The sequence below is a fragment of the Eptesicus fuscus genome, chromosome 19 (genome assembly GCF_027574615.1).
Source record: "Eptesicus fuscus isolate TK198812 chromosome 19, DD_ASM_mEF_20220401, whole genome shotgun sequence".
NCBI classification, from domain to species: domain Eukaryota; kingdom Metazoa; phylum Chordata; class Mammalia; order Chiroptera; family Vespertilionidae; genus Eptesicus; species Eptesicus fuscus.
This window is the reverse complement of record NC_072491.1, coordinates 28,411,524-28,438,389: the sequence shown is the minus strand read 5'-3', so window position 1 is coordinate 28,438,389 and position 26,866 is coordinate 28,411,524. Positions and strand designations below refer to the sequence as shown.

The window sequence follows — 26,866 nt, the reverse complement described above, 5'->3', positions numbered from 1 at the left end:
AAAAGCTGCTGTCTTCATGACCCAGGGTTAAGTCCTTGACTCCCAAATATCTCAGAGGCAGAAAGCCTGGGACCTGGTCTACTGCACAGAGGGAACCCCCATCCCTGGAGTTCACAGGTCTCTCACTCAGCAATCAACCCAAATGGGTGGGCTTTTCTGTTCCTACAGTGTGATGTAAAGTGAGAAAGGGCCTCAGAGCAAGGCAGAAAAGGCAAGTGTCTTTCACACTACCCCCCTGACATAACCCTCTCTGCCAATGTAAGAATTTCTTCAACAGGGAACTCTTAATACCAAGTAGGTCTTCAGACTTTCATTGTTTTAATTGTCAATTCATTTCCATTCTACTGCTCGAATATAAATAATAATTTTAATTATGTATTATGCTTGGACCCCAGTGGTTTTCTCTTTGTCAAATATCTTATTTACATCTCTGTCATGTGGCACTTGATTACCTCTACTTCCTAAAATTCTCTCCTCTCTTGACTTCTCTGAGTCTCTCTTTCTCCTTCATTTACATCTTTTATCAGATATAGGAGACGGTATTATTCAAGGACAAAAATAAAGAATGAAAAAGGTATTCCTTGAAAAGATTAGGTAAAGTTTTAAATAGGTGAAAAACTTCAAAGGAGTTTCCAAGTTAGTACAATTACAATAATTCAAACTCTAGACCTCCCTTTCTTACAAATATACAGGGGTGGGAAAACATAGGTTAAATTATCAGCCATTATTACCTAAAAGATGTCATAAGTAAGGATACAAAATAATAATAGTAATATAAATAATACAATACTTAATAATAATACAATAATAAACTCTTGTTTCCTGTACTCACAGCTGTAAGCCTACCTTTTCCCACCCCTGTATAATGTGTGCAGAGGGGTTTGCTGGGAAAATATTTCTGTAATGAAAACAAAATGTAGAACTCTGCCTGAGACTTTTAAAGTATAAGGTGATATTCTAATTTTGATCATTGCTGGGATACCTCCACTAATTAGACAGTCTTTTAAAGGCAAAAAAAAAGAGTACTAATTATGACAAAAGTAGTTTTCTTTCATTTGAATACTCCCTTTTTTTTTCTTTTTTACCAAATTAATGGTAAAATGAAGCCAAAACGGGCAGAGCATTAATAGGGCTTCAGGCCACTCTGGTTGCCAGGGGAACCTGGCCTGTGTCTCTGAGCATAGTGAGGAAAGCTGCTTATGTGGAGGTAGGTCGTCAGGAGTATGAGATTTTATCATAATATTGGAGGAAAGCTTATAAAATAGAAAGGAAAATTAAACTGCTAAAATGTTGTACATTATTATACATGGACATAAAGCACATGTTATTAAACTTACAAGGATTTTATCTCTGTCATTCTGCTCAATGCAAACACTGCTTATAACTACAAGTAAAGCACATTTCAAGCTGAAAAATGTGTTTTCAGTGATTTTTTTTTTTATTGGTTAATTAATGCTACAAAGCATCTTGAGTGGTGGGTACTTTGGTATTTCTGTCATATGGACTTGAAAACACATTGGCAAATTGTGATCAACTCACTTTCTTGTGGATCTAACAACAGAGATCAACCTGCCATGAGTTTACTAGTATAGCTGAAAGAAGCAATTATGTTTGCTTAAGACTCCAGGTGCAGCCCAACAGCTTCAAGGAAAGCCAGAATGCAGCCAGCTCCACATCACTTCACTCACCAGGTATCACTAACGTCACCCAGTGGCAGATGAGAGGGCAGGACTTCAGGGTGCAACAGAAGACATGACAAAAGCAATCTCTTTCCCAAGGGGATGTATAATCTGGTGTGAGAGGCAGACTCTAAATTTAAAAAAAAAAAAGGATACTTAATTATTAACAAATATAATTAACTCTGGTGTAATGTAGGAAAGGTGTTGAATAAAACAGAGTAGCCAAAATGGCTCTCCTTCTTCAAGACACTTGACTATTATCTGTTAGCAAATTTCCATAATTAATATTCAACCCCCTTCATGTCTTTGGCATGAAGGCACCCCGTGAGTTATTGCAGGTGTGCAACCTGTACGTGTTTGTAGGGACCCTGTAGACCAAATGTACAAAAGCATTAGGGAAGTTCTTGACAAGTGGCATTGAAGCTGACATATAAAGAGTATGTGGTAGCTCTCCAGGTAAAGGGACAGAAAGGGACAATTCTAGGCAGGGAACAACATATGTGAAGGACATGGATGCACAGGAGTAGGGCACATTTGTGTAACTGCGGGGAAGCAAACGCACCTGAACCCTGTAGCCAATGGAAGTATGACAGAAGACAAAATGGCAGTCAAGGCTCAGATCACTCTGGGCCTAACAAATTGTTTAAGATTTTGGATTTCAGCCTAAGAGTAATAGAGAACCATTGAAGGAACTTAGGCAAGAAAATGGTAGGCTCAGATTTGGGATATTTGAGACATCACTTATCTTTAATCTGTAGAATGTATTGGAGGAGCAAGAGCGGGAAAATTTCATACTGAATCAATATCATGCACTGTTAGAACAGTGGCTACTTGGTCCCGTCCAAAACATTCATGGAGACGTTCGGTCTACATAAAAATGTCCTTGAAATTTGATCCTTTCGAAACCTACATGAGCACATTTGGTCCATGTCAAATGGTCCTGTTCAAAACATCCATGCTTACAAAGAATCCCTGAGTTCAAATAACCCATAAGGTTTACTTATACTTTGGGTTTACAGAACTAATACATTAAAAAACTATCATGTTTATTGGTCCAATGTGTTGTGGTTATATTGCCAAACAATAACCCTTCTCACCTTGGGAGCTATTTGGTAATGACACATGGGGTTAGGTAGATGACTACTGTCTTTATGGACATTTTGGACAGGATCCAATATCAAGGATCAAATATCAAGGACCTTTTGGTGTAGTCCAGTTGTCTCAGCGGACCTTTTGGACAGGACCAAATGTCTTGCAAGGGCACCGTTTTAACAAAAAGGCATCTTAGTGTGCCACATCAGTGAGCAAGAATTTGTCAGGAAGAAAAGGCATGGAAGCACACATACAAAGGCGTGAAAGCCTGACACATAGTTGTGTGTTTGCAATGTCATCAGCACCAACAGTGCTAAGGTGAAAACCAGGTGCAGAATGGAGGAGATTGAAGTGGGGAGTCACAAAGTCAAGTGCTGCACAGACTGAGAGGCTGTGCTGGGGTTGTGGGTGGATTGCTCGCGGGAAGAGTGGTACTTCATGGATCTGAGGAGGGTGCGTTTTGAAAAAAGAACCGTGGTAAAGCTATTGTAATGGTCTAGGTGAGAGATGATTCAACCCCAAATCAAGGCAGTTGCTGAGAAAATAGAGAGGAGATGAGAGTTTTGAGAACCATTTAGGAAATTAAGTTGGTACAACTTGTGGTTTGAATGTATATGGAAGTTAAAAAGGAAGAGCCTAGAATTACTATGGGCTTATGCTTGGGTGACCAAGTGAATGATGGTGTCATTAACTGAAACAAAATATAGGAGGAATCACAACAAGCTTGAGGGGAACATAATGAGCCCAGGTTTCTCGAGGCTGTGTTTGAGGCACCTGTGAGGCATTTAATTATGTACACGGTGTAGAACCATCTAATGCTGGAAAGAGTCGGTGTTGGAGAGATAAAGGGCAGTTAGGGGCATGCAAGAGAATAAGGATAACAAGGTGAAAATGGGGGGAGGAATCAAGCTGATGAAAAAATGCCACAGAAACCTTACCACTTAAGGATCTAGCTAAATACCCCCTCCGGTATTTATTGTCATTTGGAAAAGAGTGGTTCTGCATTTCTTCTGTTACATGAAATCATTCTGTTCAATCAGCATATGTCAAGAGCCAGAAAAATCTGTGTTTGAACCCAACTCTAATATTAACAGCTGTGAGAGGGACCGAAGTGCAAAATGAAACAAAACAAAAACCCAACCCCAAAACTAACCCACGTGGTAAATGATTGCAAAGGGAGGACAGATATAAGCACACTTTCAAAAGTGTGTAGCACAGACCAGTTGTATCTTCAACGCCTAGAATCATCTATATATATATATAAAAGCCTAAGTGACCGAACAACCGGTCGCTATGACGTACACTGGCCTCCAGGGGGCAGACGCTCAATGCAGGAGCTGCCCCCTGATGGTCAGTGCGCTCCCACAACCAACCTCCCATGGCCCCTCCCCCCAGCCAACTTCCAATGGCCCCAATTGACCCCAATCGCCAGCCAGGCTGAGGGACCCCACCTAGGATGAGGGACCCCACCCGTGCACGAATTTATGCACTGGGCCTCTAGTAAATAAATAAAGAGCCAAATAGGTCACAGATTTGCAGAAAGATCAATGGATCATTTTGCCCTTCCCAGCTATTTTCCTAATATGTTATTTTTACTTTCTTTCTGACTTAGATACCTCTTACTTTTTGTGAACTTCGAACAAAACATCTTGCTGGGCTGGTTTGGAGGTAGCCTAGGGTCTCACCAGCAGGGAGTGAGCCCCCAGACATCTGGAGAAGATTCCTCTGCCATCTTCCTAACGGAGAGGGGGCTCTCAGACACACGGAGATCTCAGCAGGTGCAATGTTTTGTGAAAGCTAATGTTTGCAATCAGACTTAAAAGAAATATAAGATTTGATAATAAGGTGTCCAGGGTTGAAGGAGATTGATGGGCAAGGGGAAGCCCTTTTGATCTTCATATCACACCGCTCAAGAGAACTGCGCATTTCGAGGCCGTGACAAGACTCCGGAGGCTCAAATCCTTCTTTGGGAGATAGGAGCCCTCTACTGCTGTCAGCCGATGGATGGAATTACTGTATCAGCCATTATGATGTCCACGTGCGGGCATGGATGTGCGCTGTGGGAAGTGGTGGGGGGCTGTATTTGTCTCAAGAAGTCAGTCTTACACAGGAATCCACCTGAGAAAATCAGGCGCCTTCCTCTCCTGGCATCCAGCCTCCAATACCCAATTAGACAAGGGGAAGTCCCCACTCTTCTCAGGATCCCCACCTCAGTGGCTGAATCCTGGCTCCCCTCCTCCAGCCAACCTTTGCTGTCCGACCTTTAGCCATTGTCCCATGAGTCCCTTTGCCAGAGGGCCTCTTACACCCAGCAGAATCTGACAGTGGTCCGGGGACTGGCAGAGTTACCCAATGAAATGATGGTGACTGGATTTCTCTAGGGGGGGAGGGGGGTTCAGGTTCTCAGAGGCATCATAGAGAAGGGGCTATAGTCAGGATGTGAGGCTGCACGGATGAATGTAAAAGAAAGGCATTCTCACCTACGTGGATCAACACTGAGCCCCAAGGAGAGTGTTTTGTTCTGCAGGTAATCCCACACAGGACAGGGAATGCCTGCAAGACTCAGTCTGTGGGCTGTCCCAGTTAGGGGACCCTCAAAGGAACAGAAATATTCTGTTTATGTATATTAAATCATTACTATTTTATGGCCTGTCTTATTTTAATTGGATGATTTTGCTACTGTATTTGGATGGGTCATTCAAATAAGCAAAACTACGTTGTTTCTCCGCCCCTGAAAGAAGATGTATGCTGGGAACTATGCCTACAACAAATTCTGGGCATATCAAGAGTGAATACTCACACTAACTAGGCACCTGCTTCCTTACTACTCAATGCAAAAGGCTCAGCGTTCACTGGATTGGGATGGTGGGAAGACTGCAGAGCCATCCAAATGAGGCTGTCGGGAGGGTCTGAGAACTTCATAGAAGGGTGAACCCACAGGGCAAGTTTGGGGCGCGGGGCTGAAGCCCCAACCCATCGGCAGGTTGTGAGTGGGCAGGACGGGGCGCGGCCCCCGGGAGGGGCGAGCGCGCCACCCGAGCTCCCCGCCCGCGCGCCCCTCGCGCCCGCCACGCACTCGCGCGTCCCGCCTGGCTGAGCGCCGCCAGTCCCGGGAGCCCCGCGCTGCTGGGCTGTAAAGGGCCCTGGGGCAGAGCGGGGAGCGGGGTCCGAGAGCCTGCGCAGTGCTGCGGGTGCGTGGCGACCCTGAGAGCCGAGCCCGAGCCGGGAACGCGCTGTTCATCACCCGCCAGGGCGACCTCCGGACCTCTCCGCGCGTCTCCGAGAGCCAGAGGTGAGCTTCGGGCTTGGGGGGCGCAGTCCTTGGGAGCAAGGACACGGCACTCGAGGTCTCTCGTCCCTGGGGGCTCAGAGCGGCAGTCTGAGGACCTGTCCACCAGGGGACAATGCCTAGGAAAGGGGGGCTTCTCAGGAGCTAGGGGGAAAGAGCGAAAGCTCTCCACCCCACCCGGCACCCAGCAGCGCGCCTGTACCCTAGGGTGACAGCTAGACGTCCTTCTCCTGGTCCCCCCCCTGGGGACCTGCGGCCCCGGTGGGCAACAGCGGGCCCTGCACCCCCAGCACCGCCGGCCTCTGTGCGCTAAGCCTGCCGCGGGCAAAGTTTGCCGCCCCTGGTCCAGCCCATTCTCTCGCTCCCGCAGCCCCGCAGGTGCAGCCTGTCCTCACGCTCCACCTGCAGCGGCCCGACCATGGAGTCCCCAGTTCAGATCTTCCGCGGAGATCCGGGCCCCACCTGCGCGCCGAGCACCTGCCTGCTCCCCAACGGCAGCGGCGGGGTCCCGGGCTGGGCCGAGCCCGACAGCAACAGCAGCGCGGGCTCCGAGGACACGCCGCTGGAGCCCGCGTACATCTCCCCCGCCATCCCGGTCATCATCACGGCGGTCTACTCCTTGGTGTTCGTCGTGGGCTTGGTGGGAAACTCCCTGGTCATGTTCGTGATCATCCGGTGAGCGCAGGGTCCGGGCGCGTCAGTGGACAGAGACAGGAGGGAGGGCGAGGGCCCGCCGCCAAGACCTGCGATGGCGAGCCAGCCAGGTGGTGGTGGTGGGGTGGGGGCGGGGGGCTCTATGCCGTCTGTGCAGGGCTCGGGAGAGTCTCAGAGGGTGGCCTCTTAGACTAGAACGATTTCCAGGGAGAGTTGTTTGTGGGGACTGCGAGGTTCACACAGGGCGAATCCCAGGGGCCAGAGATTCTTGAGGATGTGTTTCCTCATTTCCCCAACCCCTCCCTGTAAACGCTGGACAGGTACCAGTAAGCACCAGGGTGTGGAACAAGGCCAATGTCTCTTGCAGAGAAAACCAGTCCATTTGCTTGACCCTTTGCTTGGTTGCCTGGACCAGTTTGGAGCACTTGGTTTTGCTCTCTGAAAATATTTTTTAAGATAAAATTCAGACCCACCGAGTACACTGTATATAAATCAGAATTCCCTTGATTCACCAGGTTAGTATTAAGTTTTATGAAGCAAAAACCAATATACTATTTAAGGTTGGGTGATATTCATGCATGAGCCTGTTTTAGTACTGAAATGCTATTTGTTTAGACTATCAGTGACTTTTGTAAATAAGCCATCTAATATTGATCTCTAAAGTATGTATGGGTGGTGGAAGTTTTTAAAAAAATCACTTTGTTTTTTATTTTCCGCTGTGAGAAATTGAAGGTTTTATTTTATTGTTCTTTTGTGGGATTCTGTTGATTGCCACTTCCAATAATAAATACCCAGCTATCCATGTAATGCTAATGTTCTGGTAAGTGAAGTTATTCTTATTTTGGCCTCTTTCAACAAAGAAAAAGAAAAAAAAATACAACTTGTTCTGGTTGCCCCTTAAGATATATGTGTTGCACTTCCTGGGAGACTTGATGTCCTGATGATGCACCTTTGAGAGGGAGTGAAAAGCTTACATTGCTTTGAGAATATCCTGTGAAATAAAATGTGCAAGTCACTGTTTAGGGGCATTAAAAAACGAGGGACTAATTTCTCCTTTTTATCCTGACTTTAGTTTTAAAACAGGCTTTTTACTTATGAACTTTAAGAACAGTATCTACAGTAACAGGAGTCTGATTCTCTTGGGAAATCATTGTCATGCAAATGCCTTTTATCTTTTTTTTTTTTTTTTTTTGACTTGGGAATGTCAGGTCTTTTATCCTCACCCATGCTCTGAAACTAAAAACCATTATTTAGACCTCCAAATACATTATCAGGCTCATTTTACCTACAATTAGTGTCTGTAGCTCGGTACCCTTGGTTTCCATAATTGCTCATTGCATTTTACAGGAATTCTATCGGTGATGAGTAAAGGCTACAGAAGGGGGAATATTTTAAAAGCAAATTGTTTTTTCCAAGTCATTAGTAATTTCAGGGCTGCTCTCCATTGGAGAGATTATAGTAACTAAAAGAAAAGAAAGGACAGCTGTAGTTTATATTATAATTAAAACCTTTAAAAGATCTTTGATACAGAGGCTGTTTTGTAATAAAAGATGGCTTACTCAAAAAGAGGACGCTAAGAAAAAGTCCAACTCTGCTCCTACTCAGACTATATTTACATGCTTCAGTAAAACAGATACAGCTTATTGTCATTTGAATGAGCACCTGAAGTTCTTGCTTGAGAAGAGTTTCTCAGCTGCAGTTAGGTAGTTCCCATAAAAACATCTTCCATCCTTCCACCTCATTCTCAATTACTTGGCGATTATGTTGGGTAATAAATGAAAAGTGAAGAATTATACTATTTCCTGGAATGCCAGCCTATTGAAATGATAGCGCTCATAAATCTATAGCTAAGAGAATTGTACTTAGAATTTGTTCAGAATGATACGTAGTCAAAGAACTGAAAAATAAAACCTCAGAAGAAAAATTGAGGGACTTGGATTTCATTGGCTCAGGTGAAGAAAGGAGTGAAGATTGGAGAGGATGGCATCAAGAGGGCCGTGGGATGCTCCTCAGAACTGAGCATGGATTCAAATGCAGCTTTTATAATTGATGTTGAGGGCTGCGCATGGAAAGATGGAGGCTCACTTTTGAGAAGAACACAATTTTAATATACATGCAAAGGGGTCCTGGTGGAATTCAGTCAACTAGGGACTCATCCTGGAGATGGAATTTGGGTGCTTGAATGGTGGGGCAGGTGCCAGTCTAATGGCCAGCTGAGACCTGAGGAGAAAGTGAGGGTTGTGGAACAAGCATTGATTGTGAGCCTGCCTTACAAATTAAAGTTTCAGTTGTTTTCATCATTTAATGTGATTCCCTAACATGAGGGCACATTAACCTTTCACTATGAAAACCTTAAAATGTGTGCATTTCAGCAAACCCCTCCCTCCAGGCTTTAGGGTTTGTAGCCTTGGGGTGGGAAGTTCTTTAGCTTTTGACCCGCATCCTTGGGTCCTACCAACACTGTGTGCCTAGGGGTGTGACACCCGTGTTCTCTTCACCTGCAACCCAGCCCACACCCCAGACCTTGTAAGGTAGCCCCACCTCTAACATCTTAAGCCTCCATTCTCCCGCTCTCATTACAACTTCCCACGCAGACAGCTGTCTCCTCCCTTAGCAACAAAATAAATAAAATTTAATGAACACTTACTCTAAGCCATGGTGGTAAAGCTATCTACTTTGCATGAATTATTTTATTTAATCTTCCCAGCCATAGGTATATTACCATGACCACTTAACAGATGTTGAAAGTAAGGCAAAGAAAGATTAAATAAACTGACCAATGCCACAACTTGCTAAGTTGTGGGACTAGAATGATCCCAGCAGCTTGACCCCAGATCCTGAGGTGTGATCCATTCTGCTATTCATTTTCTTCTATACCACTTCTACAGACATTGGGATACCTTCTTACCTGGCACTCCTTCATTTTTCTCCCAGACTATTTCTTTTCTTACCTAGCCTAGAACCCAGGAGCCATAACTTCAGCCTCTTTGATAATACACTCAACTACCATGCTTTCCTGCCCTTTTGCCACTCTAGCCCATCAAACCTTAATGTGGGGCACGGCTACAGTGTTTGGACAGGTTCAAGCCTTGGACTGATGAGAGGGCACAGTCCTCTCATGGCCACCTGCAAGTCCCAGCTTGGAGGGCAGAGCCCTCCCAGCACAGTTATAGCCAACAGCTGTAGTTGTGAGCTTGAACCTGTGGTCCGAACACGTGGCCCCACATGCCTAAGTGATATAGGCTGCAAGTAAACAAAGCTTGATCAGGTGCATGTAACTGAGTAGGATCGAAACCCACGAGAATGTGGTAAACATCTTGACCACGCCCTTACTTTGCCTCGTGGCATCTGCTATAAAGACACGGCTTGTAGTCCGTGGCGCTGTCTCTCAGCGAAGCAGCGTCCCACCGAGACCCAGCTCTTGTCTTTTCTAAGCTTTTTCAGCCGCCCCTACTCAGGGTCACTGAACCTGGCTGAGCTGGGGCGGCACATAAGGCGCCCTGGGACTGAGTATGCCATGGCCGTGCCAGCCCGCCACACCTTAATTCTGGCTCAAGCCAGTAACCCATCTTTCTTGTTCCTATGCCCAGCTAGTTTAATACTGCAGAATAAAATCAATTTTATCTTTGTCAGGGCAACACCATTTGCTTCAAGTGTATCCGACTAAAATTCTGCCTAGTGTTCCTGTGTCTCCTATTTTCCAGAAGGATCCCATTCCTTTCACCGTTTCCCATTTGAAAAACCTAATTTAAATGGTACTGATCCCCAAGCCCTCTATCTGACCATATCATCCAGCTGCTAGGAACACTCCTTCTCTTACCTACGTGTACTGGCAGCCACCCTCCCCTCATTCCCTTTCACCTCAAAGGGTTCCCTTCCTTCTATCCAAGGCAAATCCCTGCTCCTGTGTTTTGAACTTTCACAGCCATAGGTATCTTTGCCATATCAGTTAATCTCCTTTCTACTCTATCCATAATCTCTCCCCTTCTGCTTTTGTCCCGTAAGCACCTGGACATAGTCAAGTATTTCTCATCTTTAGAAATAATCAACATCCATAGAGCTTCCATTTTTTCTGAGTTCCCTTAGCTAACATCTTTTCATCCTCTTGTTTGACACAGGTCAGCTTCTCGGAGGAATAATCCCTCTTCATTTCCTTGTCTTTCTCCTATTCCTCAGCGCAGTGCCCTTGGGTTCTTTTCCTGGCGCTTCTTCACCAAAGTGATAGCGCTCACATTCCAGAGGCTGGCTATCACTTGTTTTCCATGGACATTTGGCATGCTTGATCAATCTGACATTCCTCCCTTTCTACACCGGCATCCTGTTCTTGGCTTCCTTCCACATCCTTTAGGGTTCTCTTTAGTCTCCATCACAGACTCCTCTTCCTCTTAAGTTTCTTAAATAGTCACATTTTCCAGATCCTCCTTAGCTCTCTTTGGTTCTCACTTGGCATACTCTCTGTATTAGCCAGGTTTCCACTAGCGAAGCAGAACCAGTAGGGGATGTACATAGTAAGAGATGTATTGCAAGAAATTGACATGTCACAGGGCAGGCCTCAAGGAAGGCAGGTTCATCCAGGCGGAATTTTGTCTTTCTCAGGGAAGCCTCAGCTCTGCTCTTAAGGCCTTTCAACTGTTTGGATGAGGCCCACCAGATTACCTAGGACAGTGGTCGGCAAACTCATTAGTCAACAGAGCCAAATATCAACAGTTACAATGATTGAAATTTCTTTTGAGAGCCAAATTTTTTAAACTTTTTCTAATGCCACTTCTTCAAAATAGACTCGCCCAGGCCGTGGTATTTTGTGGAAGAGCCACACTCAAGGGGCCAAAGAGCCGCATGTGGCTCTCAAGCCGCAGTTTGCCGACCACGAACCTAGGATAATGTCCCTTGTTTAAAGTCAACTGATTATGGACTTTAACCACATCTACAGAACACCTTTATAGCAAGACCTAGGTGAGTGTTTGAGTATTTGGGGAGTGTAGTCTGGCCAAGATGTCACATCAAATTGATCATCCCACTCTCAATGGTATTATCCATTCCTCTGGCCATAATATTCAGGCAAATTCTGACCAATCCTGAATCCATGAATCTCTCTCCCAGGTGTTAATACCTAGCTGCAGACTCAGTTGGCCTCCTTCCTTCCTGATGGCTCTATATGATTATCTTGCAGGTACTTCAAGTTTCTAGAGAATCTGCCTGTATTAATTTGCAATGGCTGATATAACAAATGACCACAGATTAGGTGGCTTTAACAACAGACATATATTTTTTCATACTCCTGTAGGCTAGAAGTTCAAGATCAAGGGGTGGCAAGCTTGGTTTCTTCTGAGGCCTCTCTCCTTGGCTTGCAGATGGCTGTTTTCTCCCTGTGTCTTCACATTGTCTTCTGTCTGTGTCCTAACAGTCTCTTCTTATGATGCCAGCCATACTGAATTAGGGCACATCTTAAGACCCCATTTTACCTCTAGAAAGGCCATGTCTTCCAATGCAGTCCTATTCTGGAGACTCGGCATTAGGACTTGAACACATGAATTTGGGTCAAGGGACACAATTCGGCCCTAAACACGATCTGTTCCCTTCCTGTTCTACTTAAGAAAACACCTCAAGCTTCAATATGCATGATAATTATGGATATATGTTCTTTTTTAATTTAAAGAAAAGCTTTACCTGACTCAAGTCTGGGCCTCATGGTTGAACTTGTGCCAGTCTGACAACTGTGTGGCTATAACCAAACTGGAGAAGTATGGGAAGAGTGGAGTGACCCAATCAGAGTGTCTGCTACAGTGCCTGCCTCTTTTCCTTCCCAGCTGTTTTATTCCTCCTCCTCAAAGTGCTCATTGTAATTATTGTAGTTTATGTGCACACCATAAACATGTAGTTTGTTCCATAGTCTCTCAAATGTCAACCTAGCCCACCTTAGATAATATGGCCAAACCATACCTACAGAGGCGTTAGAGAAAAGGCAGAGGTATGTTGTATAATTAGCCATGTGCCACTCCCTATTATCTAACATTAGTCTTACCTTAGACTTTGGTTTAAAAAAATGTGTCCTACTTTACCCTAAATTCTCTTTTGGATTCAATATTAAATATTTCCTTAAAACAAGAATAGCAAAGGTAACTTCAGAAATTATTTACAAAGGGCTTATCTTGCATTTCTCAAAGTAATTTTATCATTTGACAACCTCTAAAAAGAGAGAGTTGATTTTATTGCAAGTGTTTATGTTGATTAGCTAAATGGAATTATTTTCTCCTCTGAGACATGTGATTGCAGATGAAGTCCAAATCTTTGTGGAACTGTTTCAGAGATAAGCGATTAAACACATCCTAAGAAAAGAGGCAAAAAATAATAACCTAGTGATCAGTATAGAGCTCCTAAAGTCTAACAGACTCCAGGTAATATTGTAGTCTCCACGGTTACTTCTTGATTAGGTTGACTTTATAAGATGACAGTTTTTCCTGGTGCCTGTCTTCTCATTAGTTCCGGGAGGAACTTCTCTCTCCTTGGGGATGACAGCTCCTCTCCATTAATCATTCAAGGGAGAACAGTATCTTTATGTGAACTATGCAGTCCTCACCTCCTTTTCTCTATATTCATTTGTGGATACACTCAATTGTCACCCCTGGTGGCTCTGTGCTCGGCTAAAAACCTAGCATTGTATGGCTGCAAGACAGGCGTTGATCTGTATTAACAAAAGATGGCTTCAGAATAACATTTATTTACTCCTCAACAGAAAATCAACCAATGCATTTTTTTCTTTCTTTCTTTCTTTGGAGGAGGTGCTGGCTTACGACTTAGATAAGGAAACCTTATGCAAGAAGAATACATTTTAGGAGTGGGGATAATATTGTAGAATGCTTGCTGATCAAGCCAGTCAGACATTACATAAAAGATAAGAAAACAGAAAAAATGTGAGGAATTGAGAGATTCCAACAGAAATTGGCCTACAGGTGGGCAAGGAAGCCATCAGATTAAGAAAGGCTAGATTTATGAGGCTTTAGAGATCAGCTATAACAATAGGAACAATTTTCTGAGCTCCCATTGAGCTCATTAACTCATTATTAACTCATTTAACTGCACAACAAAACTCTGTGCTTTGCAATGTTGCTTTTCACCTAGTGAATGGCTCACTTCCTCTGGACAAAAGAGAGAGCAGGAGGGTAACCGTGTCTCCTCTCTGCCAGCACCCTTTAGCTAAGTCAGTTTTCGGTACAAAAATGGAAAAATAATGTAGCCTATCCAGCGTGGCTCAGTGATTGAGTGTCGACCTATGAACCAGAAGGTCACAGTCTGATTCCAGTCAGGGCATATTCTCACTTGTGGGCCTGATCCCCAGTGTGGGGCCTGCAGGAGGTAGCCAAGGAATGATTCTCTCTCATCAATGATGTTTCTATCTCTCTCTCCCTCTCCTTTCCTCTCTGATATCAATAAACATATTTTTTTTAAAAAAAGGAAAATAAGATGTCTACATACATATCCAGATAGCTGTACACTAGGAAACTTCAGTCATTTGAGATTTGTAGTTTTCCACTAGGTGTTCTTGGTCATTATAAACATGCTATGCACACAGTTGCATGTACTCGAATATTGTTCTGGGAGTCAGGGCCCTGATTACAGAAAGGATGAGCAGTTACTGGGGTGCTGACTCTTCCAGGGAAATCATTATTTTGACATTCCCCTTGTTCTCCTCTCCCTGCCACCGCTCTGCAGGGGTGTGCAGTGATGCAAGTCCACCATTCTGGCTACCTGCCTGTGTCACTACCTGCCTGGGGACTGCGGTCTCTACAGTCCTGGGACTCAGGGACACACTCTACTTCTCCTCAGTTCTCTTTATAGTGTTTGCTTTTTTGCATGGGAGAATAAGTCTGGAGAACGGGAGGGGCCTGATGCCTATGGGAATATGACTCCTTTAGAATACTACAGACCGGGGCAATTTCAAAGTCAGATCATTGGAGAAACAATAACTGAATTTCCCTTCTTCTTCTAAAATTAATAAGGTACTTTCCTTTAGGAAAGTACCATGATTTCAATAGTAAGTAGTCCCAAAGGACAGATAGCAAATTAATTTCATAGAGATAAACTGAAGGTATGGGCAGGATTTAATGAAGCAAACTCATGATGTTTTCAAATTAATTCTTCTGAGAATTCACATCAGTATACCTATCATTTTTTTTATCATTTTAAACATAAAACGTAGATGCCTATGTGTCTGGAAAACACACACAGGAAAATGAGTAAATCACAGTGTTAGCAATGCAGAGGAAAGAGTGCCCAAACCTGTCTCTCACTAAGCCAGTCTTCCACCGTTGGCTAAAAGGCTTGCCTTTCTCCGGGGCTGCAGAATTTTGCTCCTACTAAGTTTGGTGTTTGGGGGTCTTCGGATTCCTAACGCAGCCCTAGTATCATAAGTTAAAGGCCGGTTTGTAGGTGTTTGTTGTTTTCGCTGTGTTGGAGCTGTAGTTGGATGGCTACTCAGAAGGCTCAGATTTTACCTAGTTCTGTCTCACGAATTTGTGGTTTCAGGCAATTCACTCACTTCCTCTTTATTCCGTTTCCGCACCTGAAAAATGGGTAGTGCCTTTGGAAAAACTCCAACACCATAAGGTACTTGGCAGCATTTGTCCATCGAGGGGCCGCATGCTAATGTTTTACATCAGTGTTACCTTCTGGACTATGCCCTCTTACCTCATGTCACATGTCTACCCTCATGACACATAGGTGACTACACTAATCAGAATGTTTTTCAATCTTTAGCTGATAGAGGTGGCATTCGTCTCAGAATCACGTTATTTCTCTGGCGAAATTCCTGACTCCTTAAGAAGCTTTGGAATGACAGTCCTGAATTCCTTTACTTATTAGATATGGAGTCTGAGAATCAATGAAAGTCATCTCCAGAAAAAAAATTTGGGCATTGGTATCTTATGGGATTGTGATACGGGTTATTTGGACGGTAGTAGATAACTAATAATAACAGTAGCAATGATAGCAGCAGCAGGAGCAGCAATATGACAATGAGGGCTGGCATTCACTGAGCAATTATCAAGTACCGAGTCCCGCGCTAAGTAATGGGTGCTTAGCCATCAAGATTGTGGACTTATCATGCTGTCATAAAGATAACAAGGAGCTTCTGATTAATGAATCAGGATTTAAATTAAAAAAACAAAACACTTGGACAATACACCTCAATAGCAAGACATTCTAATAATCCAGGAATGACCTTCCCCCTGCATGTTGTCTGAGAACAGCAGGTGCAAGGAAAGGGCCAGAAGCCCTGAGACCACTGTGTCAGAACATTGCCCCCGCAGGTGCCTCGTTTCTTGGGTTCCTAGTGTCACACTTTCCCGGAAACGCGGCCTGGTGACATTGGTTCCCGATTCCTCAGCAGGTAACTTGGTTCCCTTTGCCATCACACAAGCATGTATTGTTGCCAATCTAAGAGCCACGCCTTGATTTTCTGTAAAGAGCACTACACTGGGAAGGTCTTGAGTTAAAGTATCTTGGGGAGCATTTGTAACTCCTGGAGACACCCTCTGCCATGTTGCCTCACGGCTGGCTCTCAGTTCCCTAGTTGACCCCTTTTTTTGGGCCTGCTCCCGTGCCTCTGCTGGTACACCATACTGTTGTTTTCAGGTTTGTCACATTGTCAGGTTTAGTGGGGACAGCCCACGGACTTTGCTCTTTTAGTGCCATATGCTCCTGTGGTGTGTGTGCTAAAAAGTGCCACCACTCGCTGCCAGCCCACCTCCAGCCTCTCCACATAAGCCCCAAATGCCCACCCAGATGATGCCATTTTACTTGAAACACTTGTGAGTTTTAGTAAAGCAGTGTGGATGACATGGAAAATAATTTTGTATCCTCTCAGAGTAAGAAAGCTTACGTGTTTTTTTTCCCACCAGTGGACATACAGTGACCAGAGGACTAACTACTGTTTCATTTTGGTTAAATACAAACAAGACCCAACAGCTCAACCAGACTGTTGTTGAGGGTGAGGGTTTTGTCTTATGGATCCAGGCCAGTGTAGGATGTAGGACTGTCTATAAATATTTGTTGAAGTCTTTGCTTATTTATTACTTTTAATTATACCCGTCTAGCCCTCCCTTTGTGGTGCTGCAGGGCTATAAGCATCTGTCTTTCAGAAACGTGGGAGAGAGGCCTTGCTCTCCTGCCCCTTCAGATCCTCCCACTGAGCCTCTGCCTCTGCTAACACTAGACAAATTACTTACCCGAGTCTAACCTGCTTCACCTTCACTGCGGGAAGACATAAATCTCCAGGGTAAACTTAAAGGGCAGTTGTTGTGAGAATCAAATAGGATACATGGAAGTCAACATATTGAGTTTGGTGCTGGGGAGAGGTAAGAATGGAGGAGCTGGGATCCAACCTCTGGGTGTGAATTCCTGCCATGCCATTAGTGATGATATTACTTGGAGAAATTTACAGAATAGGGAATTTTACAGAGGCTTCCACCACCTAAGAGAGGAAAGAGGAGTTGGGAAACATGAAATAAATTAGACATATTCTCCAGGCCAGGTGCATGCTACTAATTATTTCAGGAACTTTATGAAAGAGGAATTCTATTTCCCACTTTATCGTTGGGAAACTGCAGCTCAGGGTTCTTAGTGACCTCTCCAGAGTCTATCAGTTGGGAGAAAACATGACTACATCACAGGTCTGCCTAATCGTATAAGGCAGAGATCAGTTTAACTTCATAGAGAAAGAAGAGAATCTCAGGGAAACGATGTAAGAGTAGAAGTCAAAGATATTGCCTGCTCGAATCTTGGCTAGTATTAGGGATTTGGGGGGAGAAAGTGGAAAGAGTAAGAGGTCAACTTGTAAGATGCATTTTTCAAGCATAAAACCACGTTTTTAAGAAGACAATGTCTGAACAGATAGCATTTCAGTGCGCTCATTAGAAATATTTGGCTCTGCATCAGAAAATGTACTTGCTTAGTTATCTACGCCTTTATAAAACCTATGCTCTGAGCATTGGCCTTGCACATTGAATCACTTTCTAAAGCTTATGGGACATTTAAAAATATTTGAGTAAAAACTGTAAGACGAAGCATATTTTTAAATAAACTCCCCACTCTCCAGATTAACATACTGCTTAGCCAACAGAGCATCAAAATGGAAAACAAACGATATTAACTGTAGTACCAGTCCTTATGATGCTTTTATTCAAGCACAAACAAATATGTTTCTTAAGAATGGAAGAGGGGAAGGGAAGATTGGAAGTGGGGAAAGGGTAGGGGGTGGAATTAGGAGACTGAGAGTGAAATGTGATACTCTGTGTCAGATATTTTGAATGAGGCCATCCACTGCCTTTATCTCATGTATTGCCAGTTTGGTTTTATTAACCTTATTTCACAGGAACCGAAACTCAGAAAAGTCTTATACTGAGTTCAGACTCAGGATTATTTGACTTCACATTAGACCACATTGTTTCCAAGGGGAGCTAAGGCTGTTCTATCATTTCATGGTAGAAGAAATTTCTCACGTGGCAAATTTATGTCTTGAATGACACCAACACAGTGATCCATGAATACCATGGATACTGATTTTATAGCCAAAGCAGAAGTGGTTTTCCATAAGATAGCTCCTTTTAAATGACCTTTAATAAAAGTCATGACCATACCCTTGAGAAAACCTGGCTCCTTGAAGGCTCAGTGGGCATGGCTGAATTAATTATGATGAAGTCTACAAATCTGAAGTGTGTAGAAAGTAATAACTTATGGATTTTCCAAACATATGTTGGCATTTGGCCTCTGAAAGCCTGCTGATACAGTTTGGAACATTTCATGCCCTATAGATCCCCGAGGTATCACTCTAAGTGAGAGAATTTTCTTAATTTGGTTTTAGTTGAAAATGCAATTGTTCTAAACTCCATGTTGTAATGAAAAGAATAATTTGGGCTTAAAGGCAATCTTTCTGACCTACTTTTAAATTACTCTTCCCACATTTGGAAGATGAAACAAATTATGTGCCTGAAAACTCACTCAAGATGAGAGTAAAGCAAGCAAAACAGAATTCTTTCTCACCAGCTGTACCAGATTGCATTTAGTGCTATGACATGTATAAAGGAAGGACTCAGCCTGCTTTGTTTACAGAATGCATTGAAAATGAAAAACCAGTGCACAGCGGCAAATAAAAACCAAAAACTTAATTGTAGTTTAGCCAGTGAATTTGAAACGATCTACATTATATGCAAGTCTGTTGAGAAGCTCTATACTATGTATATTCTATTTATGTATGCTGTTTTTTTTTACCTGTTAATTTTTTATTTAAATTAACTTTTGCACAAAGCAGTAGAATAAAAGCAAAAGTCAGAGATTTGGGGCCATTACTATATTACTCCTAAAGTCTAGAATAGTTCTTTTACTAATATTAAATACTCAGTAAATATCTGAAGAATAAAGGAATGAAGGCAACTTCAATAATCCACATGCTTTCACAAACATTTTTACCTCATGGATTTGACATAAAGCTGGAAGGAAATGATCTCGTTTCTTGTCTTTTAGATACACTAAGATGAAGACGGCGACCAACATTTATATATTTAACCTGGCTTTGGCTGATGCTTTAGTTACTACCACCATGCCCTTCCAGAGCACAGTTTATCTGATGAATTCCTGGCCCTTTGGGGATGTGCTATGCAAGATAGTCATTTCCATTGACTACTACAACATGTTTACCAGCATTTTCACCTTGACCATGATGAGTGTGGACCGGTATATTGCTGTGTGCCACCCTGTCAAGGCGTTGGACTTTCGCACACCCTTGAAGGCAAAGATCATCAATATCTGTATTTGGCTCCTGTCTTCATCTGTTGGCATATCCGCGATTGTCCTTGGAGGAACCAAAGTCAGGGAAGGTAAGGGCAGGCATTTTCATTTAATTTTTTAAACATACTTCTAATGGAACAAAATCTTAAGTTGGGAGTGATTAGAACACACATCTAGTGGAAAAGGCAATGGAAATATAATGCCTAAATCCATGCAAGATGAGAAATAAAACAATTTTGTGTCCCTTTTCATATTTAAACACAAGCTGAGATAATGACATTACCTGAACACAGAGCTCAACCTATCTCCCATTTCGGAAGTGCTTATCAGAATCTGGAGAAATGGGGCTGAAGGTAAGGAATGATAGGCAAGTGGATTTATGAAATACAATTCCACTGTATTCTGGCAATTTTTAGATACCTCCTCGCTCCTCTTCTTTCTCCCTAAAAAGGGACCCATGCATAGTCACATATACCAAAAGGTGGCAGGTTCGATTCCTGATCAGGCACATACCTAGGTTGGGGGTTCAATCTCCAGTCAGAGTTTGTAGGGGGGCAACTGATGGATGTTTCTCTCTCTCTTACTCTCTCTCTCTCTCTCTCTCCTCTCTCTTCTCCCTCCCCCTTCCTCTCTTTCTAAAAAGACAAATCAATAAAAACATATCCTTGGTTGAGGATAAAAACAATGGAATATTATGCAGATAGAAAAAAGAAGGATCTCTTACCCTTTTAGACAGCATGGAGGGACATGGAGAGCATTATGCTAAGCAAAATAAGCCATTCAGAGACAGTGAAGTATCACCTGATCTCACTTATATGTGGGATCTAATCAACCAGTGAACAAAATAGATCCAGAAGCATGGAAGCATGGCACAAACTAATGGATCTCAGAGGGAAGGGGGCAGAGATTAAGCAAGGAATTTATATGCATACTAGTGGCCCGGTGCATGAAATTTGTGCACGGAGGTGGGGGGACCCTCAGCCCAACCTGCACCCTGTGAGATCAGACATCCCTTTTGCAATCTGAGACTACTGGCTCCTAACCACTCACCTGCCTGCCTGCCTGATCGCCCCTAACTGCCTCTGCCTGCCTGCCTGATCGCCCCTAACTGCCTCTGCCTGCCTGCCTGATCGCCCCTAACTGTCCTCCCCTGCCAGCCTAATCTCACCCCCAATTGCTCTCCCCTGCCAGCCTGATCTTGCCCCCAATTGCCTCTGCCTGCCTGATCACCCCTAACTGCCCTCCCCTGCCATCCTGATCTTGCCCCCAACTACCCTCCCCTACCAGCCTAATCTCGCCCAGTCTCTGTCTCTCTTTGTTTTTCTCAGCAGTCCTCCAGGCCTCCCTGCCTCCCTGTGTTCTTCTTCCTCTTTCCCCGTTGGGAGGGGGTGGGGCCAGTGGGGGCTGCTTCACCCTCTGCCCATCCTCCCTTCCATCCAGGCATCTTCAGGCCCAGTCTGTTTTGTTTTCTCATTCTGAGAGAGGCTCCGAGAGTGAGCTGGGGGGGAGGAAAAGAAAGGGAGAAAAGGCTGTGAGCTGGTGGGCACTGTGTGTGTTTGTGCGTTGTGTGCAGTTGTGAGTGAGTGTGAGTGCCGGCCCTACCTCCCCTGTCCCTGCCTCCGCTGCCACAAGTCCCCACCCACCAGAGCCTGCTGCGTGCACAGCCTGGCGTTAGGTCAAGTCTCTGGTCATTGCGGATGTGACGGACCCAGGGTTTTTATATATTAGGATGGACACAGATAGTGTGGTGAAGGCCTGAGGTGGAGTAGGAACCGGGTGGAGGAGGTCAATGGTGGAAATATGGAGGACACCTGTAATGCTCTCTTCAATAAAGATTAAAAAAAATAGCACTTTATTATGTTATGCTTGACATGTAAATAGCTGTGCATATTTACTAGTAATGTATACAACTCAATAAGTTTTGGGATAACTACATACCTGTGAAACCATGATCCCATCATGAGCATAAACATATCTGTCACTTTTCAAAGTTTCCTCCTGCCCTCTTTATTATTACTTTTGTATTCATGTTAAGAACATTTAACATAAGATCTACCCCTCTTAGCAATTTTAAGTCTACAGTACAGTATTTTTAGCTATTGGGCCTATAATGCAGAGTAAATGTCCAGAACCTATTTACTTGCATATCTGAAAGTTTGTACCCTTGACCATCATCTCTCCCCGACAAGCCTCTAGTTCTACTCTCTGCCTCTATGAGTTTGACTATTTTATATTCCACATATAAGTAAGATCATATAGTATTTGTCTTTTTGTATCTCACTTATTTCACTTAGCATAATGTGTACCAGGTCCCTCCATGTTGCTGCAAATGTCAGGACTTGCTTTTTTTCTAAGGCTGAATAATATTTCATTATATATATCTCTCACATCTTTTATTCATTCTTCCATTAATGGATATTTAGGTTCTTTCCATATCTTAGCTGAGGCCAACCACAAGGAAGAGACAATGTTAGAACACACAAAACTTAAGCAGAAAAATAATAATAATAAAAAATGTTCCCTACCTTCAAGGAAGCTAGATTCAACAGACAAGTCAAACCCAGGGTAAAATATTCTTTTTCTTTTTTAACTGTTCTTTATTAATGATGTCTAAGAAAAATAATCCTGAATATTTTAGCCGACACCCAAACCATATATAAATTTGTTTTTTTCCAATCAGTATTGCAAAACAAATATTTTGAGGTGCTTCTTTTCAAAATAGTACTTTAAGTTTACTTTCAATATTATTTTGTATTGCCTAAACTGGTTTGGCTCAGTGGATAGAGCGTCAGCCTGAGGACTGAAGGGTCCCAGGTTCGATTCCGGTCAAGGGCATATACCTTGGTTGCGGGCACATCCCCAGTAGGAGGTGTGCAGGAGGCAGCTGATCGATGTTTCTCTCTCATCGATGTTTCTAACTCTCTATCCCTCTACCTTCTTCTCTGTAAAAAATCAATAAAATATATTTTTTAAAAAATATTATTTTGTATTGGTTTCAAGTATACAGTATGGTGGTTAGACAATCATATCAGGGTAAAATATTTTTTAAACTCAGGTTTTTGCAATGTGCCACCCATCAAAAGTTGCTTAATAACTTCTTTTTTTTCTATGATAATGGTGATGATTTTTTAACCCTTTGCACTTGCTTTTTTCTTGATTCTTTTATTCTAATGCTAACCGTGTCGAGTCACACTCGACATCCGAGTGCAAAAGGTTAAAAATTATTTTAACTCTTCTTAGTCCTACAAATACTATATCAAAAATTAAAAGATGCCCTGACCGGTTTGGCTCAGTGGATAGAGCGTCGGCCTGGGGACTGAAGGGTACCAGGTTCGATTCCGGTCAAGGGCATGTACCTTGGTTGCGGGCACATCCCCAGTGGGAGGTGTGCAGGAGGCAGCTGATCGATGTTTCTAACTTTCTATCCCTCTACCTTCTTCTCTGTAAAAAAATCAATAAAATATATTTTTTAAAAAATTAAAAGAGATTCTTGTTCATTTCTCATAGTAACAGTATTTTGGACAATGATTTTTATAGAGACTCAAAAATTACAAGTCATTTTAGGAGATTTTATTACTGAGAGGCTTGCTGATATTTAGTTGATTATATTTTTGTATTTTAAAGTATATGTAATTGAAATTATAAAAAGATACATTTTGTTTTATTGAGGGATATTTGATTAAGATCACATTAAAATGTTTTAGAAAACATTACTAATAGAACTGTTTCCTTATTTAAACATACTCATGGTATTTTTGAAGTAGTTTTCTAACATCAGAAGAAAATATATGTTTACGTATTTTTAATCCTCACCTGAGGGTATTTTTCCATTGATTTTGAGAGAGAGTGGAAGGGACGGGGAGAGAGAAACATCCATATCATAGAGACACATTGATTGGTAGGAGCCCAGACCAGGAGGGGGGTCCAGCCTGCAACCGAGATACGGGCCCTTTACTGGGACCCTCCCGTCCATGAGCCAATGCTCTATCCACTGAGCCAAACCAGCCAGTGTGAAAATATTTTCATTATGAAAATTACACTCAATATGGCCCACAATTACTTTATCCATAAGGAAGGATCAGGACAGAGAGTTTTGCCTGTTCTGTGCTCAATGACTGCTCAGAGGCAAGAAGAAAAAGTGTGGGCTGGTTGATGCTTGGGGAAGAGGGGAGCTCTGGAGGGGTGAGTGGATCCCCAATGAAAGTGTTATAAAAGGTACTCATCCCGGGTCTCTGCTCTTCCTGGTCACTCCAAAGTATACTCTCCACCAAAGAGAAGCAGAACAAATAAAGCAGTTTTCTAAATAATCATATAAAATATTTGTTTTTATCTATTACATAGTCAATGTTGGTAAAAATAAAAAAATGTGTCTGATTTATGAATTTACTTGATAATGATGATGATTCTCTTCCTTCTCTTTCTCTTCCTTCTTCTAGTTTTTCATCTTCCCCTCCACCTTCTTCTTCTTCTCTAGAAGTTTATTCATGTTTCAACAATGTCCTTCATCACAAGGATCACAATTGGTTCCATTAAATCATAGTATCTGGATCATATTTAGACAAATTTCATATAAATTTTTACTTACATAATGGTTTCTTGTAAACCAGTTAATGTTTTAGGACAAGTTGGCTTTTATTAAATTAAATGGTTAGATTTGCGATATCTAGTCATTTATTACAAATAAATACTAGCTTTTATTGCCAGAGCCTTGGGTCTGGGAGAATTATTAATACGTGGAAATGCAAATAAGTGCTCATGCTGTAAATTAACAATTTAGCTGTTCTAAAAGTCACCAATGTCAAATCAGCTTCCACAACTAGATAATTCATATTGATAGCTAATTTCATTTATTCTGTAGTTTAGTGTATGCTACCAAGAAATGGGGACTTTCCGGGTTCATTGTTCCATGCACACAGGATATACACATGGCATTCATTCCTAACAAGGTGATTTGCCTCAGGGTATACCTTTGCAACCAAAAGTACTAAAATCCCCATTTAAAACACTTCGCAGCCACGGTAATAACACTTTCCCTTTCGTGGTGGTGTTTGTATTGTGGCGTTGTTCTTGCAGACTTGGATGTCATCGAGTGCTCCTTGCAGTTCCCGGATGACGATTACTCGTGGTGGGACCTCTTCATGAAAATCTGCGTCTTCGTCTTTGCCTTTGTGATCCCCGTCATCATCATCATCATCTGCTACACCCTGATGATCCTGCGCTTAAAGAGCGTCCGGCTCCTCTCCGGCTCCCGAGAGAAAGATCGCAACCTGCGGCGAATCACCAGGCTGGTCCTGGTGGTGGTGGCCGTCTTCATCATCTGCTGGACGCCCATCCACATCTTCATTCTCGTGGAGGCGCTGGGGAGCACCTCGCACAGCACGGCTGCCCTCTCCAGCTACTACTTCTGCATCGCCCTGGGTTACACCAACAGCAGCCTGAACCCCATCCTCTACGCCTTCCTCGACGAAAATTTCAAGCGGTGTTTCAGGGACTTCTGCTTTCCAATCAAGATGAGGATGGAGCGGCAGAGCACTAGCAGGGTCAGAAATACGGTTCAGGATCCTGCCTACGTGAGGGATGTCGATGGGATCAATAAACCAGTATGACTAGTCGTGGAGATGTCTTCTTACAGTTCTCCGGGAAGAGAAGAGTTCAACGACCTGGGTTTAACTCAGATTACCACTGCAGTCTGAGGCGGAAAAGTAGAATTTCGGACAAACTTTTAGAAACCTCGCCATCTGAGGTCATACGTGAGGCTCCAGGAGTGACCCAGGTCAATGGAAGCATCAAGGCTGTAGGGATTGAGTACCACCGAGGGAGCAAATACAGCCCCTCAGAAGGGAAGGGAAGCGAGCCTGGTTTCCAGTTCCTCTGATGAACAAGAAACGAGCCTTTTCCTTCTGGTTTCCTAGATTCACTTCGGGACTCAGCGGCTGAGGGCTTCCGATGCAGTGTGGTTGCAGAAGCTCTGTACAGAAAACAAAGCAAAACAAAACGTTGCTTTCAGAGCCTAGTGGGCATCCAGTGCCGATGCTTAACATGGACAGGAACAACAATAACCATTTCCAGGGGCCGTGCCCAGCCCACTTTATGCTACATGGACACACATTGTGTGTTGAGGATTCCACCTTAAGTTGGACTTGGACCCATACCTGAGAAGTCTGTTGTTCATATATAGTAGAAAATTATCTCGATCTTTAAACATATAAAAGATGGGTTGCCATCTAGTTTAATTCCCCCAAAGAACTATATTTTTAGCATGCTATTTAGATAAATAATCTCATGATAAGGCGTGTCCTGATGCTAAGAAACATAAATTGGTTTAAATATCACCAAAAGTCTATGCGGTTCCACCTGTAAATAATAGGATATGTGTAAACAAGGAATGGGTTTGCCGTAAAGCCAGGCAGTTTCTTGAGAGCATGTTAATAATTTCCCCGAGTTATTTAGAGGGATGCTGAGACCTTTTGCTGCAACGTCAGCTTCTCTCTGAGAATCAGTCAGTGGCGCAGCTCTTTGTGACTCCCCGAGCACCAATTAGCCCTTCATAGTGTCCATAACGCCACAGAATATTTAACTCACTCCCAGGTTGTAGCCTTTGCCGAATCTAGTTTATATGCAACATCTCTTTATAAATATATACCTATTACCGTATTTGCTGTATCCGTGAAGGGAAGGCATTTTGCTCATGTAAATCTCAAGTTGTTCTTCTGTGGCTTTCGGTGGAAAGTAGAATTGGTCCTAACTGTGAGCTGAATGAGGACATCATGTCACTCGTGGTGCCTGGACACCCCTTGCACTGGGTTCATACCTGAGAGGATAATGCCATGAGCACCACATTTAGGGTAATTTTGCTGAAACTTTCAGACGACATATAAATTCCCCTCCCTTTTCCTGAAAATTATGGTTTCAGAAGAAATGGCTTTTTCTGTCATTTGCCTGGGCAGAAAAGGGGGTAATTTAAAAATAACACTCATCTTTTCTTTAGCCTATATGTTATGTTATTAGGACAGGACCCTTTGAAATTTAATTGGAAAATCAAAGGTATGGACCTACAGAACTATACACATCACTGCTTCTGTAAGTTCTGTTCACTGTGTGTGCTCTCTCTTGTGTATATATTCTTTTTAGATTGAAGGTTTTATATGTGGCTTCAGAATTTTAATATGATGATGTTTGTCAATTAGTTAGTCAGTTCCAGGTCTTCATGGCACCTAATCCATGGCAGCAAGGTGGGGTTTTTCATGATAAAAACATAGAGCTCTGCCTGGCCGGAATGGCTCAGTGGTTGAGCATTGATCTGTGAACCGGGAGGTCATGGTTCAATTCCCGGTCAGGGCACATGCCCGGGTTGTGGGCTCAATCCCCAGTG

General features: G+C 43.1%; 1 protein-coding gene across 1 annotated transcript; it reads left to right on the top strand.

Moving 5' to 3' along the window:
- Positions 1-6,478: 6,478 nt before the first annotated feature.
- OPRK1 (opioid receptor kappa 1) lies at positions 6,479-25,100 on the top strand. The gene is made up of 3 exons (XM_008143349.3): positions 6,479-6,735; positions 19,231-19,583; positions 24,568-25,100. Exons 1-3 carry the CDS (start codon positions 6,479-6,481, stop codon positions 25,098-25,100), a joined length of 1,143 nt encoding a protein of 380 aa, XP_008141571.1.
- The last annotated feature ends 1,766 nt before the right edge of the window (positions 25,101-26,866 follow it).